The sequence below is a fragment of the Rana temporaria genome, chromosome 3, assembly GCF_905171775.1.
Source record: "Rana temporaria chromosome 3, aRanTem1.1, whole genome shotgun sequence".
Taxonomy (NCBI): Eukaryota; Metazoa; Chordata; class Amphibia; order Anura; family Ranidae; genus Rana; species Rana temporaria.
Window position 1 is genome coordinate 312,667,153 of NC_053491.1, and position 18,734 is coordinate 312,685,886.

General features: G+C 43.9%; 1 protein-coding gene across 3 annotated transcripts in view; it reads left to right on the top strand.

The window, feature by feature from the left end:
- Window positions 1-268: 268 nt before the first annotated feature.
- Window positions 269-18,734, top strand: part of TMCO6 (transmembrane and coiled-coil domains 6) — a 55,603-nt gene continuing 37,137 nt past the window's right edge. The window contains exons 1-4 of one of the 3 annotated variants that reach the window (XM_040344819.1): window positions 269-372; window positions 4,928-5,060; window positions 8,424-8,542; window positions 10,801-10,910. In XM_040344819.1, coding sequence (XP_040200753.1) covers window positions 4,979-5,060; window positions 8,424-8,542; window positions 10,801-10,910 — 311 coding nt within the window. In that variant the 5' untranslated portion in view covers window positions 269-372; window positions 4,928-4,978. The other 2 variants (XM_040344821.1, XM_040344820.1) reach the window with 2 other exon arrangements.

The window sequence follows — 18,734 nt, forward strand, 5'->3', positions numbered from 1 at the left end:
TGAAACCTTAATAGGGGCTAAAGGATTGTAGATAAAATGTTTATGTCAGTATACACGATTTGTCTGTTTTTCAGTGCAGATCTTACAACAGTTTTTATATAAAAACATGCAAAGCTCAAAGACATCTTTCACTTCTAATGACATGCAGGAATGGGCAGGCATTTCACATAATGAACACTAGAGCTCCCACGTAGTTAGCAATTTGTCTGCTGTTGAGATGCCATGTTATAGTAGCCAGTCTCGTAGGCTACAATGACTTGCAGTCTACAAAAAAATGGCCGCCACAATTAACTTTTTCTGGACAGTGTTAGGATCTTGTTACAGCTCTTGTCGCGCTAAGGCATAAACCTGGGAGGAAGCATATGTGTGAAGGTATGTCTGAGTATCCTGGCTCCATGAATAAAGAACAGATCTAGCAGTGGTGGTGAGGGGGAACTAAGAGAAAACGATTATTTAGCAGATAGTAGCTAAGGTGTTACATAGCAATTGGCAAATGCTTTTCTGTTGTTATATACAGATTGGTTGTAATAAAACTGCATAGTGCTTTGGAGAGGCACTTTATACACTAATGACCTAATTACATATATCCAGTGTGTTAATTCACATTGCATTGGGGCATTCCATTAAAATCAAAGGGCTTCTGATACACCAAAAAATCGCACGTCACCAAATGTTTGGTGGTGCGTCCATAAGGGAGCAAGATGACGCCCCCTCTCTTCAGTCACCCCCTCTATGACCAATGGATAGATTCATGGCTGCCGCTGCCACCCCCTATTCAGTTGCCCGGCCCCATTGCCGGGGGTGTTTTTGAAGCACCCGATTAGAGCCATAGGCGTCAAAAAAGGTGACCTACAAGCGCCATGCTTGGCGCTCGCAGTTCACCCAAGTTTGTTAGAACAGCAAATTATTATTCGCTTTTTTAACGCTGAGCTGCTTCTCTGCCAATCAGGTGCTCGGGTCTGTTACCTGTCACATGACTGGCTGAAACGACAGGCGTAATCAGGCGTCCAATCGCGTATGGGAGAAGACATGGAGGAGCATGTCCATGGAGGACGCCGTTCGCCGCCGTCACACGCTGCCCCACGAGACAGGGTAAGTGCCGCACAGACAGCAGGCAGGGGGGGGTCACAGTGGCAGCATTTGATGGGCACAGTGGCTGCAATCGATTTTTTTTTTGTTTTCCAGAAATGTTTCGTTTTTTTCGCGCCCCCCCCCAAAAAAATTTGAGCACCAGCCGCCACTGTTTGCCACAATGCACTATGATAAGTTGCCATGCAGTGCATTGTGCATGTTGCCTTAGTACAGGGGTGTCCAAACTTTTTTCAAAGAGGGCCAGATCCCATGAAGTGAATATGGGTGAGGGCCGACCATTTTGCCTGACGTTCTTTGAACCATTAAAATTTGGTCTAAGTGTGTTCATCCGAGCAACTAATACACTGCCCAACAAGAATTCTCTAGTCTTTGTTGCTGTGTGTGGTGAAGAGATGAGCTCAGGCATGTTATTTGGCTATATATATATATATATATATATATCTTTTGTGGCCCGACGAATGAGCTCAGGCGCGTTATTTGAATATTTATCCGCGTATAATAAGCACAGATGTATAACACGCACCTTCACTTTAAGAGGGAAGTTTCAGAAAAAAACTACAATTTTAAATCAAGAACTGTGAAGCAAAATAAGGGTCAGTGCCCATCAATGCAGCCTCACCATTGCCATGAATGCAGCCTCACCATTGCCACGAATGCAGCCTCACCATTGCCACGAATGCAGCCTCACCATTGCCACGAATGCAGCCTCACCATTGCCACGAATGCAGCCTCACCATTGCAATCAATGCAGCCTTACCGTTGTCATGAATGCAGCCTCACATGTGTCATGAATGTAGCCTCACCATTGCCTTCAGTGCAGCCTGATTGATGCCCATCTGCAGCCTCAGAGGGGACAGGGAGGGGGGGCGGGACGAGCGCCAACAGATTATACAGGAGAATCTCCGGTTTACACGGCAGCCTCTTTAATACAAAGTCCTGCTCCCTATGATAGACAGAACAGTTGTCCAATGGCAGCCCAGGAGACGGGACTTCCTATTGCAGATGCTGCCGAGTAAACATGATATTCTCCTGTATGTAACCTGATGGCGCTGGTCCCGCCCCCTCCCTGTTTCCCCAGAGGCAGCGCTGATAAATACAGAATATGTTTTTTGTGGCCCTGGGGGCCACAAAAGGTAGATATATCCAAATTACCAGGGGGGCCACATTAAACCGGAACGCGGGCCGGACTTTGGACATGCCTGCCTTTGTACATTGGGGTGCCATTCAGGATGAGTGGTGCCACAATGCATAGATTTCAACTGATCAGCCATAACTTTATGACCACAGACAGGTTAAAGTGGAGGTCCACTCGAAAAGGGAAGTTCTGCTTTAAGTCCGCCCCCTCCTCTGCCACATATGACAGGTCATTTTTTTTTGGGGGAGGGAAGAATTTAGGCAGTGGAAGGAGCCCTCCTGCTTTGCTGTGTGAAGCTGAGTTTGTTGGTGTGCGTCACTTACCTAGGGAGTAAGGCAAGTTAGCGGAGGCAGTGTGATGCTTTTGGTAATGTTATTGTGCAGGAGGAGTCAGTGTAAATCTTTGGGCAATGTTCTTTTAGGAAACCTTGGGTCTTGCCATATCTGTGGATGTTACATTGACACATACCACCTAATTAAACATTGTTGCTGACCAAGTACACCCCTTCATTGAAACCATTTTCCTTGATGGCAATGACCATTTTGAGCAGGATAATGTGCCCTGTCACCCATCAAAAATGGTTCAAGAATAGTTTGAGAAACACAACTTGGCTTCCGAATTCTTAAAGGGACACTAAAGGCAAGATTTTTTTGATTAAAAATAACAAACATGTTATACTTACCTCCGCTGTGCAGTTTGTTTTGCACAGAGTGACCCCGATCCATGTCTTCTGGGGTCCCTCGGCGGCTGTCTCTGGTCCTCCTCGCAAAAGCTTTCCACGTTCATGGGAGCTCCCTCGCATGGTGGAAAGCTTTTGCAAAAGCGCTCTCGTGATACAGCGGCAGCCATAGCCACCGACTGTATCACTCGGCCCCCCCCCGCGCTGCTATCAATCCGCCCAGCCTAGCCAATCAACGGCCAGGCTGGGAACCGAATAGGATGACGAGAATGCGCACGGGACTTTCGAGTGGAGAGGTAAGTAAAACGGGGGCTCGGGGGGCTATCAGATGTTTTTTTACCTTAATGCATAGGATGCATTAAGGTAAAAAAATGTTTACCTTTACAACTCCTTTAAGATCGCAATCCAGTCGAGCATCTGTGATAGAGATGGACCGATATGGGTTTTTCTCTGACCAATGCCGATATTTAGAAAGTGGGGCGGCCGATAGCCGATATATGATACCGACATTTTAGGCCGATTTAAAAAAATAAATAATAAAAAAAAACAACAACCTCACCCACTCCTTACTGCTGTCACTTTAGCACACACTTGATGTCCTCAGTACATCGGCACTGGTTTGGAACTGACAGCTGGCACTGGTTTGGAACTGGCAGCTGGCACTGATTGGCACTGGCAGCTGGCACTGATTGGCACTGGCAGCTGGCACTGATTGGCACTGGCAGGTGGCACTGGTTTGGAACTGACAGATGGCACTGGTTTGGAACTGACAGATGGCACTATTGGCACTGGTAGGTGGCACTAGCAGGTGGCACTGATTGGCACTAGCGGGTGGCACTGGTTTGGAACTGACAGATGGCACTAGTTTGGGGCAGATGGCACTGATTGACAGTGGCAATTGGAACTGGTTGGCACTGGCAGGTGGCACTGGCTGACAGTGGTTGGCACTGGCTGGTGGCACTAACAGATGGCACTGATTGGCACTGGCTGGTGGCACTGGCAGGTTTCACTCTAAGCCGAGTGTAACTGTGTGAAACTAACAGAGAGGAGCTGTCAGCTCGATGTCGGGGGTGGGCGGGACACAGCAGCTAAATTACACCAGCCAATGATTGGGCTGCTTTAGAAAGGGGGCAGGGCCACATACACGTAGCGGCCCGCCCAGATACCATCCCATTGGCTGGTGTAATATAGCTGCTGGGTCCCGCCCACCCCAGCCTGGTCCCACCCACCTCCGACCATTGAGCTGACAGCTCCTCTCTCTCTAGAGCCACTGAGTGTGGAGAAGGGAGGAGGAACGGTGGTCAGTGTAAAATATCGGCCTAATTTTGATAATAATCGGCCAATGACGATTTATCAAAAATGCCCAAATATCGTCCGATATATGGGTCTACCTCTAATCTGTGGGGTGTGCTGGAAAAAGTCTGATCCATGAAAGCTTCACCTTGCAATTTACAGGGCTTAAAGGATCTGCTACTGATGGCTTGGTGCCAGATACCACAGCATACCATGGGTCGGTACTGTTTTGGCAGCAAAAGGGGACCTACTCAATATTAGATAGGTGCTCATAAAGTTATGGCTGATTGATGTACATTGGCCCAAAGACGTGGAATAATTGTACTGGGAAATGTTCACCATGTCTATGAGCATCTTCTGTACACTCTGCACCCTGGTCTGTCATTGACAAATAAATTGTTATTTGGCTTCATATATCAGAGCACTGAATTTGCATCTCTTATTTCAACCCTTTCACTGCTGGACCTGCTTTTTTCGTGGAAAATCAAATCATCTATGGGCTACTTAAAAGATCTTGAGGAGGGGAGTGTGTTGGCAGAGTTAAATATTTTCCTCCTGATTGCTATTGTATAGATTAAACTGGTACCAGGGTGCATAAAGCATCATACATCATTACGAGGTAAGATTATTTAGCTGTTTGATAATGCATGTACGTATCCAATCACTTTATATTGTACATGACCAGCTTTACACTGATATTTTGGTTGCTGTTTTTATTTTCTATACAGGAAAGAATGTTTGCAGGATTATTTATATGAGTGATACTCTTATGATAAAAGATGTGGCGCAGAAGAAAGCTTGGAAAGAAATTACACCTGGGATTGGAAGAGTTAAGGGTACAGCGAAGAGAACGAGAAACAGGTAATGGGCATCGGGCGCGTTCTGTGATCGATGTGTCCTCTGGACCCCGGTAAAGGGCCAATCAGAGCAGTCCTTTACCATGTAATCAGCTATGTCCAATCGCAGTGTAAACAGACTTTCCAGTTATCGGCAGTATTCTTCTGACGTGCTGTGACAGTGTGAGGAGAAGAGTGCCGGTAATCGTCGAATCAGTGCAGCCCCATAAGTGCCGCTTATCAGTGCAGCATCATCAATGCACATTGAAGGAGAAAAATTGTTTATATGCAAAATTTTATAACCAAAAAAAAAAGAAAAAAAAAAAACTCAGTGGTGATTTAACCACTTAACCTCCGGACCATATTGCTGGTCAAAGACCAGAGCCCTTTTTCTGATTCGGCACTGTGTCGCTTTAACTGACAATTGCGCGGTCGTGCGACGTGGTTCCCAAACAAAATTAGCGTCCTTTTTTCCCCACAAATAGAGCTTTCTTTTGGTGGTATTTGATCACCTCCTGCGGTTTTTAGTTTTTGCGCTATAAACAAAAATAAAGCGACAATTTTGAAAAAAATGAATATTTTTTACTTTTTGCTTTAATAAATATCCCCCAAAAATATATAAAAAAAACATTTTCCTTAGTTTAGGCTGATACGTATTCTTCTACATATTTTTCGTAAAAAAAAATCGCAATAAGCGTTTGTTGATTGGTTTGCGCAAAAGTTATAGCGTTTACAAAATAGGGGGTATTTTTATGGCATTTTTATTAATATATTTTTTTTACTAGTAATGGCAGCGATCAGCGTTTTTTTTTTTTTTTCTTTCCGGTACTGCAACATTATGGCGGACACTTTTGACACATTTTTGGGACCATTGGCATTTTTATAGCGATCATTGCAATAAAAAAGCATTGTATTACTATAAAAATGCCACTGGCACTGAAGGGGTTAACACTAGGGGGCAGGGAAGGGGTTAAGTATGTTCCCTGGGTGTGTTCTAACTGTAGGGGGGGTGGCCTCACTAGGGGAAATTACTGATCTTCTGTTCATACATTGTATTAACAGAAGATCAGCATTTCTCCCCCTGACAGGCCTGGGAGCTGTGTGTTTACACACACAGCTCCCGGTCACCGCTCTGTAACGAGCAATCGCGGGTACCAGGCATGCCCCTAGTGGCCTGCGCGAGAGCCGAGGATATATTACATGCTCTCGCGCAGGGGAGCCGACCTGCTGCCGTAAAACGACGGCGGCTGGTCGGGAAGTGGTTAAAGCAAAAAAAAAAACAACCTGCAAGGAAATGGCATAATGTACTAGTATGTGTCGTACATTATGAAATGCTCACCATGGAACAAAGCCCTCCAGCGCTGAGACGGCTGATATGTTCCCCCGGACTTTCTTCTGGGTTCGGACACTCCGGCTATGTGATTGGCTAGAGCCGCGATTATGTCACTTGGTTCCAGCACGAAGCTTTGAAGTTCCGGCAAGGTATGCCGGATCTTCAGAGCGCATGCACCAGTGATGTCACTGGCTGAATGCAACGGTGCATGTTTAGAAGATATTCATTTTACCTACGGGTAAGTCTCAGGCCCCGTACACACGACAGAGGAACTCGACGTGCTTGGCACGTCGAGTTCCTCGTCGAGTTTTGGGATGAAGCTCCTCGGCGGGTCGGCTTCTCCCATAGAAGAACGAGGACAACGAGAAACATGTTCTCTATTTTCTCGTCGAGTTCCTCGGCGGCTCCATCGAGCCAAAAGTGTACACACGACAGAGATTCTCGGCAGAATCCGGGTTTTGACCGAGTTTCTCGGCGAATTCTGCCGAGAAACTCTGTCGTGTGTACGAGGCCTTATAGGCTTACCTGTAGGTAAAAATGACCAAGCAGGCTTTTAAATAGCACCAAAAGAAAGCTCTATCGGTCTAAAAAAAAAAAAAGATAACATTTAGGTTCAGTGTTACATGAATACGCATATGTCATTCAAAGTGCGACAGCAGTAAAAGCTGAAAATTGGCCTGGGCAGGAAGTGGGTGAAAGTGCACAGTAGGCAAGTGGTTAAAGTGTTCAGTTGGTGACCAATTTCTTGATTTGTTTGTTAGAAAATTTTCAATAAAAAGGATCTGATTAAAAAAAAAAAAGTGTTCAGTTGGGACAAGCTGACTTGAACAAACTATTTCCTTTACATGACTATGAGCCAGCTGTGTACACTGTAATATACTGTTGTAGGATTAACTATGTACAGTATGCGCCTCTGTGTTTCGGCAGTAGTACGAGTGGCTTCCCGTATGCTCCTAGTACTAAATAGAGTTGAGGCTTCCTCTGGTCGACTGAGGTGGAGAAGTGGGAGGATGACGTCACAATTTCCACCATGGAATCATTGTATACACTGAAAAAATAAATGGCGGAGACACATTCAGGCTGATGCCATTTAGTTGCGGCAGCATACAGAAATTTGCCCATACTATGTCGTTTACTGTATGTAGATAATGCTACACCCGTATATTGGGGCGCACACCGAGGCTGCATGTGTAGGACATGTTTGGGCTACTTTTAATCAAGTGAAACTCGCCCACCTGGGTGGAGAAAAAGGGCTGCTAGCCTAAAATATGACTCATTTGAAAACCTGCTCCCAAGGGCCTATAGGCAGCTAGAAAATATTGGACTGAATAGAATATATCAAAAAAAGTTCTTTATTGCTTACAGATATATGAAGAAAACACATGAATTAAAAGCTACATGATCTCTGGTTTGCATGGTATCTAGACATGAGATGTCAATGTTATAAATGTAAATGGCAGAAAAGACTTTATTAACACTAAATGCTATTGCTCAGAGAAGAGCACCCTCAGGAAAGGCTAAAACTTGGATTTGCCCCCCACCTGTTCTTTTTTTTCTGCTGCAGTTATAAAACACTTTTTGGACTTGTCCTGGTAATAAGTAATTTACTCCTAAAAATGTGTAATTAAAGACGGCCATAGACGGTTCGATCCAAACAATGTATGGGTAGGCTGAATGTACCCAAGTTGAACTTGAGTACAGCCAGCCTCTCGGATTGTATATGCTATTATTGCTAGCAGCTGTTATAGTCACTAGCAATAATCACTATCTTTTCCTGGCGGGGGGCTGCTTCCCTTGCCCCCCCTCAGCTGGGAGAACACAATGGCCCAGCGGAAAGATTCCCCCATTAACATTGACTGTGTTGATGAGGGAATCAAGCGATTTTTTTTTTTTTTGTTTTGTTTGTTTGTTTTTTTGTTTTGTGTTTGTTTTGTTTTTTGCTGGAATGAAAATTGTTCCGTCTATGGCTGTCTTAGGCAAATTGGACTATTGTTCTAGTCTGTATTTATGACTTTTCTGTGCTTAGTAACAATAATAATATTTCTGTCCAACTAGCCCTAAGGAAAGCACGAAGAGAACAGCAGCTGATAAGCAAAAGGTTACTGCGCGATCACCCTGATGACGAAGAATTTCTGGAAGAAAATCTGCAGCACCAACTCCTCTCTGAGCAGCAGGTTTGTTAGCCATTGATGTCCTAAAAAGAGGTCTCCAAACTATCTATACAAAGGGCAGTTTACTTTCCTTCAGATTTTAGGGGGGGCAGACTGTGGCATGTGGGAGTAGAAAAAGTAATGATTCCAGTAAGATTAAATAATACATCATCTTTGGTGTCCGTGGGAGGAACGGTATCCCCTTCATTGGTGTCAGTGGCAGGAATTATGACCCATTATTGGTGTTAGTGAATGGAATAAAGTTCCAAGGGCCCAGGAAAGGCAAGGGGTCTCATTCAATCACCAAAAACAATAAATATATATATATATATATATATATATATATACACAGAGCTTTTTTTCTCAGAAAATGGGTGCAGGAACTCAACCACGACCCGTTCAAATTTCACAAACAGTAGAAGGGTCTTAAAAAGGCATTAAATATCAGAATTGGATTACATACAGAGTGCAGAGTTCAGGGGGTTACAAAGCTGTCACTTGTAAATACAGAAACCGGACTTCTGTGTTTACAAGTGATTGTGGTGAGCAGGCACCAAAGGGTCTGAGCCATAGGTGGTGGAACTGAGTTCCCCCAAGTTCCCCCTGAAAAAAAGCCCTGTGTGTGTATGTATGTATGTATATATGTATGTATATATATATATATATATAGCTAGCACAGTAAGGCTGCTCATTCTAGTAATGGACACATAGAAAGATGAGGGATCAGGGAAGTTTAGCACCAAAAAGTGTCAAATCTTGCATCTTACAAAGGTTTGACACCCCTGGAGGGGTCATGTAAAGGTACCAACAGTAGCTATCTGTTCAGTACCTTCATGGTGCTGTCAGGTTTTTAAGAGTCTTGAATAAGTAAGGCAGTTTGATTCTTTTAACTGAAATGCCACATTCCAGTTCATAGCAGTTATCAGTGTTTGATTTACTACTAAAGGGGTACTTTTTAAAACCTCTACATTTACACACACTCCAAGCAGACAGCATTGGTTATAAGTGGCTCTATTTCATACTGGCATTCATCTTGTGCGGCAGCTCGCCTCATTTGCTTTGCTTTGAGTTGTTTTGGAGTTGTATTAGCAAGAAATGTGCCACCTTATGTAGTTCTTCAATAGAAGGGATAGAAATATGAGATCTGCCATTGTGGGCTTGCGTTTATAGTTGCAGGCCCGGATTCACAAAGCACTTACGCCGACGTATCTCGAGATACGCGGCGTAAGTGCAACTATGCAGCGTCGTATCTATGCACCGTGCTCACAAACTGAGATAAGCCTCAAAATAGGCTTCATCCGACCGACGTAACTTGCCGGCGTATCGTGGGCGCATATTTACGCTGGACGCGAGTGGCGCTCCCATTGATTTCCTATTCAAATATGGAAATGAGGGAGATCCGTAGATTCACGAACGTACTTACGCCCGGCGCATAATATACGCGGTTTGCGTAAGTCGTACGTCCGGCGTAAAGTTATTCCCCATATAGGAGGCGCAACCCATGCAAAGGTATGGACCAGGGAACACAAGCCGTCGTATCTTATGTCGTTTACGTTGTTAGTGAATATGACTAGGCGTAGGTTACGTTCACGTCGTAGGTAGTGATCCGTCGTATCTTAGGGAGTAGTTCCGACGTGATTCTGAGCATGCGCAGTGGGATGCGTCCACGGGTTCGTTATTCATGTCTTTATGGCGCTCGGCCCATCATTTGCATGGGGTCACACCTCATTTGCATGGCTCACTCCCACTTCCACTTATGACGACTTACGCATAGGAAACCCAGCGCAGATTTGGCAGCACTGGCTTTGTGAATCCAGTGCTTGCCTCTCTGCGCTACGTTGGCGTAGCGTATATGAGATACGCTACGGCGGCATAAATATGCGCCGATGTATGTGAATCCGGGCCGCAGACTGTCTAATCTTCACTATTCTGAGCATTACTGGCCTGGAACAAGCAAGCAGCCAGTGAAATCTGAAAGTTTAACAATCCTATCCCTTATGGCTGCTTTAGGCAATAACCTAAATATAGCCAGGATTAGGAAGACCCAAAATTTAATTATGACTCTTTTTTTAAAGAGTCCAAAACATTGAGAGAAACCTGCTGGATTTGGCTGCCATGGATTACCTTATTATAGGTTTTTATGGTGGTTATATTTGAAATTTCCTGAAGATTGTTGAACGATTTCTTTTTTTTTACCCTACACATTGTATAAGCCTGCATATTGTTGTTGCTGATGCCAGTTGTTTGAAGGTTATCCTGTGATTCATTTTGTGCTTTCCAAGGTTTTACATCTGATTAGAGATATCCAGCATGGGTCCGCAGACAAGTTAAAGTCTCTAACTGATCTTCGTCATGGACTCGGAAAGAAAGACACACAGCTCTCGTTTATCAGGTACCTCAATCTTTTTCCAGTTACCTTTTACTGTATGTGTACATAAAAGAACTTATTTTACATTTACATAGTAGGTGAGGTGGAAAAAAGACACAAGTCCATCAAGTCCGACCTATGTGTGTGATTATATGTCAGTATTACCTGGTATATCCCTATATATTGTGGTCATTCAGGTGCTTATCTAATTCTAAGTTTCTTGAAACCATTGATACCCCCTGCTGAGACCACCGCCTGTGGAAGGGAATTCCATATCCTTGCTGCTTTTACAGTAAAGAACCCTCTACGTAGTTTAAGGTTAAACCTCTTTTCTTCTAGATTTAATGAGTGGCCACGTGTCTTGTTATGGTATTTGTAAATTGAAATCATATCCTTCTCTCAAGCATCTCTTCTGCAGAAAGAATAAGTTCAGTGGTCGCAACCTTTCCTCATAACTAATATCCTCCAGACCCTTTATTAATTTTGTTGCCCTTCTTTGTACTCACTCCATTTCCAGTACATCCTTCCTGAGGACTGGTGCCCAGAACTGGACCGCATACTCTAGGTGCGTCTTCTAGAGCGGGAGAATTATTGTTTTATCTCTGGAGTTAATCCCCTTTTTAATGCATGCCAATATTCTGTTTGCTCTGTTAGCAGCAGCTTGCTATTGCTGAGCCTATCATCTACTAGGACCCCCAGGTCCTTTTCCATTCTTAGGCCCCATTCACACCTAGGCGTTTTTACGCCTGAAGCGCACTGCTCACAAACGCCAGAGGGAAGAATTAACATTATTCCCTATGGTGACTGTTCACACCTGAACGCCCAAACGCCTGTCGCGCGAAGCTCAAACAAGTCCCGGACCTTTTTTTGTCGCGCGAATCGCGCGACAGAGGCGTTTGAGCGTTTTTTTTTCCCCATAGAAAGTAATGGGAAACGCGCGTATTGAGCGTATCGCGCGACAACGGGCGTTTGCTATGGGCGTTTCGTCGCTTTAATCAATAGAACTTGTCGCCCATGCAGAAGATTAAAAAAAATCTACCAACATAGCAACAAGTGATGAAAAGATGATAATTTTTCCTATTGGCTAAAATAAGAAACGCCGAAGTACAAAAACGTCGCACGACGCTGTATGCAAACGCGCAAATAAGCATGAATACGCGCGAAAAAAAAACGCCCGAAAAAACGACCGAACGCCCTACGCTCAGGTGTGAATGCAGCCTTATGAGTAGATTGCATTCATATTTTTGCCACCCAAGTGCATTATTTTACATTACTCTACATTAAACCTCATTTGCCATGTAGTTGCCCACCCCATTAATTTGTCTGTCTGATTTCTTGGCTGAATCGCCAAACAGCGGCTCGACCTAGGAGCTGCCATCTTGCTAATCAAAGCCAGTGCCAGTTGTTCCACTTTATGCTCATATTCTCCTCCGTTCAACATTATTCAAGCCCCAATAAAGAAGGATTTCTCACCAGTTGGTTAGTTCTATTTTCTATGAAAATATTTATTGTGGTTGTCTTGGAAATTTTGTAGATAGGCAACTCCTATCCTAGTATTTATCAGTGGTTTCAAATAAATACTACTTCAGGAGCGGACAGACACCAAATCATACACGCTGCATCTTTCCAAATAACTGTTCTGTTTATTCAGCACATTTTGAATTTTTTTTTTTTTTCTTTTATAACCATGCCAAAATAGGTATCACATTTATATTACAATTGTAGGCAGTGCATGGACAGGATATCGGTCAAAAGAATGTGAATACGTATTTAAAGCACTTAGTGCTTTATGCAGAATACGAGTGCAGTATATAGGCAAAGCGTACAAATGTAGTACAGTTTTATACAGAATTTTACATTTTGTTTCACATGATGGATAAAGAACTTTATTTGGACTGTCTTTCTTTCATTCTGTCTAAAACTATCATTCTGAAAGCCAAGTTGGAGCCCCTCAGGGTTCAGAGAGCTGCCTAGTCCTGAGTCCAGCACTCCACCATCTAACTTTATTGACCAAGTGACTGACATTGACATTCTATTTGGTAATCATGGGCTGAGTCATTGATATTAGTGCAGACAGACAGAAGACAGACACAGAATTGCTGATGGGTTTACAGTAACAGTGACCAACGCTGGTAAAACCGTAATGCCAGATAATCCTTAAAGGACAAATTTTTCATTTATTTTGAACCAGGCAGTAAGGACCAATGCAATAAAGTGAAAAGACAGACACCTATAACCCAGCTAAGGCTGACATATACAAATGGATAAACAACGTGGACTGACATGGACAAAGAGACACTGAACCACTGATTTGCAGCAGTGTATGTTCTAGTGCAGGGGTGCCCAACCTTTTAAAGTGCGAGGGCCACTTATGTGACTTGGTAACCGGTCGCCGGTCAAAATGAGTGGAGTAGGTGGATGGCAGCCCATTCTACTTTTTTTTTTTTTTTTGCCGATCGGATTGGAGGTAGGCGTTTGTAAACGGACACAAGTCCATTTTCATCTGCTACTCCTAAGGGCCCTTTCACATGGAGCGGATCAGTAATGATCCGCTCCGTGTGTCCGCTTTGCTCCTCCGTAAAATCTCCGCTGAGCTGGCAGCTGACAGGGCGGTCCCCGCACACTGTGCAGGGACCGCCCTGTGTTTCCTCCGCTCTCCCATATGGGGGATCGGACGAACACGGACCGTATGTCCGTGTTCATCCGATCTGGCAGACGGAAGAAAAATATGATTTCTTCCGTCTGCAAATGCCAATCTTTGCGGAGGCGGACAAATTACGGGTGTCAGCGGATGTTCATCCGCTGACACCCGTAATCACATAGGGACCCATGTATGTCCTGTTTTCATCCGCAAACGGACGGATGAAAATGCGGACATACGGTCCGCTAGTGTGAAAGGGGCCTTAGAGGTGAATGGAGGGTCCAATTGGGTCGGACTGACCGTGTGAAAAGGGGCCTATGGCTCAGTGCAGGTAACCCGCAGGTGTACTGCTCTGCACCTGCGGATCAGTTTGAAAGCTGCCCAGTAACCACTGCAGAACAGATATGCCCATATATACACACACTGTGATTTTAGTAATAAACGGTCCTTTAATAACAGTATTCTATTCCATACCAGAGCAGGAGGTCGCGGGCCACATCAGAGGGCTCCGTGGGCCACAGGTTGGGCACCCCTGTTCTAGTGTGTTGATGGATGGGGCCTGTGTATTCACAGAAACACATAGACAGACAAAAATATTCCACAACAGATGGTGAGGAGACAAAAACTATGTTCCTATATCTAATTTTCCATGCTTTATTAATAGGCTAGAGGGGGGCACAGCAGATTTCTTTGAAATCATGTGATATGTTTTAATATAGCATTTGTCTAGAACATCTTTAACTCTTTCTCAGAGGCATAATTGACATTTACATTAATTACCCTGTTAAATGCAGACTGAAAAGATGTGTTCTCTCACAATTGAGGTGACGAGTCCTGAATGCATCTGCTGTATTGTAAATATTTGTAATAATATGAGGTAGATCCCAAATTTATTGCTGACCATAATATTAAGCCCTGGCCTGTGATGTCATCATGCACACCAGTTGGATAGCGGTAGGCCTATATGTTCTCAGTCTCTTATCAACACATTGTGAATACCTGTCTTTTAATGAATTGTATGGGTTTTTAAGCGGTATCACATGATGTGGTCTGTCTTCGTTCTTTACTGTACTCTCTGAGGTTACATGTGATTTGTGATGAACATTGTAGAAGATATATATCACCCAATGTTGTTCTCAATCCGTGCTGGCAGTCAATACTGTCAGAGCACATTGATACCAGATGCCTCCTCTGTGGTTCTGGTTACTGTAAACTCTGAGGGAGGCGCCCGGATTAGTGCAGAGAGCGGAAGGTAAAAAATGAGGGGACTTCCAATGGCATCGCTGATTACGGACTGTGGGAGGGAGCATGGAGCTTGAGCACATGGCTGTATAAGGAGGTGAGATCCAATTAAGATGTAAGGCAGCAGTGTGATGCAGAGTGTGTGTTGTTTGGGGGGGGGGGTCCATGAGGTCCGACAGGTTGGTGACCACTTGTCTAAGCCAATGTTAAAACCTAGTAGCCATCTCCTTACCTGTTTCTATGGATTGATGTGCACTTTGGATAAAGGTGAGAGCATATTTTACTCTCTATCTCTTATGCAATATTGGATGCAAGCGTTCCTGGTAAAAGACCTTAAAAGGAACTAAATACAGCCAAACTTACCTTAGTTCCAATGGTCGAAAACCCAGCGAGGTCCCTTGCCGGTACCGACTTCGGCCGTTTTGATAGGCTTGCGCAGGATGACACGCATGGGAGTGCAGTCATCCCAGCACACTGGTAGTGTGCTGAATCGAGCTGCCCATGTGCAGCTCTTCCGCAGAGGATTGCAAACCGGTAGGTATGTGAACTTTATTGCAGAAGAAACTTTGCTTTTCTCTTCCGCAATAAAAAGCCTGCCTGTTGGCAATTTTTTTTAGTTTTCACATCTAGTTCTGCTTTAACCTCTTAGCGCCGGCGCCTCCAGGCCCTTCAAGAGGTTTGGAAGGCAGGGGTTAAGAGCCTGAGACTGCCATGATTGGCTGTCACAGCGGTCATGTGACCTGAAAACGCCCAATCGCAAAAACAGTGATACCTGGTTTCCTCCCACAATCCAAAGACATGCTGGTAGGTGAATTGGCTAATTTGGTCCTAGTATGTGTGAGTTAGGCACCTTTAGATTGTCAGCGTCTTATGTGAATTTAAATTCTATGTGTAAAGCGCTGTGTGAATTGATGGTGTTATACAAGTACCTGTAATAAATTAAATAAATAAATGTGCATACACACCCCTATTGCAGTTTACAAAAGACAGTGCGATGGACTAAATCGGACCACATGGGTGTTCAGATTCCAGTGTCTGCACATTTCCTGCCAAAATGAATGGCTCAAATCGCACTGCAAAGAATCGCATGTGATTTTAACAGGAATGCGGTGCGATTCCTGTCTGAATCACGTGCAGTTTCCCGCACCGCAATAGTGTGAACCAGGACTGAAAGGTAATTATACTTTTGATAGACAGTGTAGTTTAAGCAACCCCTCTCTGTCCTCAAATTAATAAATATGTTTTTAAAGACTTAAAGTGAGATTAGTCTCACTTTAAGTCTCTGTTTTTGTTATTTTTAACAAAAAAAAAAAAAAAACATGTTATACTTACCGGCTCTGTACAGTGGTTTTGCAAAGATCCTCCTCTTCTCGGCTCCCTCTTGGCGCCTCCCTCCTGTTGGGTGCCCCCACAGCAAGCAGCTTGCTATGGGGGCACCCGAGCCGAGCTGCAGCTCCGTGTATCCATTCAGACACGGAGCTGCAACCTGGCCCCGCCCTCTTTCTCTTCTCATTGGCTCACTGACTTTGACAGCAGCCAATGGGGAGGGATGTCCCAGACAGCGGAGTCTCTCCTGCAACATCGCTTGATCTAGATCAGGGGTGTCAAACTGGCGGCCCTCCAGCTGTTGCAAAGCTACAAGTCCCATGAGGCATTGCAAGGCTAACAGTTACAAGCATGATGGGACTTGTAGTTTCGGAACAGCTGGAGGGCCGCCAGTTTGACACCCCTGATCTAGATGGACCTCGGGTAAGTATTAGGGGGGCTGCTGCACACAGAAGTTTTTTTTATCTTAATGCATTAAGATAAAAAAATAAAAATGTCTGCCTTTTTGTATTATTATTATACACTTTAAGATGCAAAGGGAACATCGCAATACTACAGCCTCTTTATCTTAGGCCTTCATGGAGTTGGTGGCAATACCCATATGCCAACATCCAGCTACATAGTATAACAAGAGTTTCTCTGTGCAACAGACGGGGCACAGGATTCTGCAGTGGGTTCCTTCTTTATAACAATGGCAGGGGTGCATATTTCAATAGTACACTTGCCTTTAAATGTATAGGTGCAGTGTGACCTAATCCCATACAATGATCACCTTAATGATGGGGGGCAGCCTTGGAAACTTGGTTACAGAGAGAGCTCCATCCCAGTGTGCCGGAAATGTGATACTGTCAGCCAACAACAATATTTAAGTACACGGCACCTACCCAAAACGAAAACATCACTTTTTTTGTTTGAAATGACCATTGACCTATTCATGCAGTATTACAGTAATGGTTCTCCCAGACAAATTAAATTTTAGGTTTAATAGTAGAAAGGATTTAAATTACTTTGATATAAACCTTTCCAAGATGGGGGTCACATAGGACAGCTGGTAACTTTTTTTTTTTTGTTTTTGTGTATATATATATATATATATATATATATATATATATATATATATATATATATATATATATATATATATATATATATATATATATATATATATAATCTTAAATCATCTGATAAGTATGACGGCACTATAAAAATTGTAGAGGTTTAAGAAAAGGGATATTAAAAACAAAATATCAAGACGCAGATTACTAATAAAGAAGTGAGCTCACCATTTGACACCAATCCAATCCATTTAAGCTAAGCTGGCAGATAAATGATTATTCAATAACTTGAAATGTATGTCTGGACAAAATAAAACATTAAACGTAATACATTTCTACAATACATGCACATTCTCCTAAGTTTTGATGTTTTGTTTTATTATAAACATGACGAGTACATAAAAAAACCTGTTGATCCTGTGGAGATGGGGGGGGGGGGGGGGGGGTTGTTGTCATGCAGTCCAACGGGGAGAACTCGGGAATACACTGCTTTGAATTTCAGTGCATCAGAGGCGGTGTTGTCAGCTTACTACAGGAATTTAAAAGCTTGCTGGATTTCTGGCAGGATCATCCTCTTTTTCAGTTCTTGCAGCATTTTTAAAAACAAAAACGAAACATGTGTTACAGAGATGCACTGCATATTGGTGAGAGGGCAGCACTGTAAACCAGTCAGGCATTGTTACATTGCAGAGTGCTGTTCATTTAAAGTGATACTAAAGTCTCGTTTTTTTTTTTGTTTTTTTTTTAGTTAAATATAACAAACATATTATACTTTCCTACTCTGTGCAGTGGATTTGCACAGCGCAGCCTGGATCCTCCTTTTCTTAGGTCTCTCTTTGGCTCTCCTGGCTTCTCCCTCCTGTTTGAGTGTCCCTACAGCAAGCAGCTTGCTATGGGGGCACCCGAGCCGAATCACAGCTCCCTGTTTCCATTCCGACATGGAGCTGTGGCCTGGTCCCTCCCCCCTTTCTCTCCTCATTGGCTGCCTGACTTTGACAGCAACGGAAGCCAATGGCTCCACGCTGCTGTCTTAGCCAATGAGGAGGGGAGTTTCGGCAGCTGAGACATTCTTGCAATATCGCTGGATCTAGGGGGACCTCAGGTACGTATTAGGGGGGATGCATAGAATGCATGAAGATAAAAAAAACTTTTGGCTTTACAATCAAACCTTCAGTTTAAATAAACTAAATACAATCCAGGTGTATAAAAAAAAAGAAAAAAAAAAGATGTTTAACGTTGTTTAAAAGCAGTCACAGCCTGATCAGAAAAGTATGTCCTCTGCTAGCAGCTGCAAAGTGGGACCCTTGCTCTCTGTATGGAAGCAGTGGTCTCTCTGTAGTGGTCCCACATGCTGCTACTGAGTAAAGCCTAGTACACATGGGTCAAATATCGGGTGGCATCTGCCAGTTCAATAGAAACTGGCCAAGATTTGGCCCGTGTGTACTGCAGCCGGTCCGACAGGAGCCAGACGTTTGCCCGGCTTCTGTCGATGGGGCATGAGCAAAAAAAAGGCTGAGAGCGCTGACCAGAGTGTTCAGGCAGGGGAGCAGTCTCCCTGTCAGAACACAATAGCACAGCAGGGGA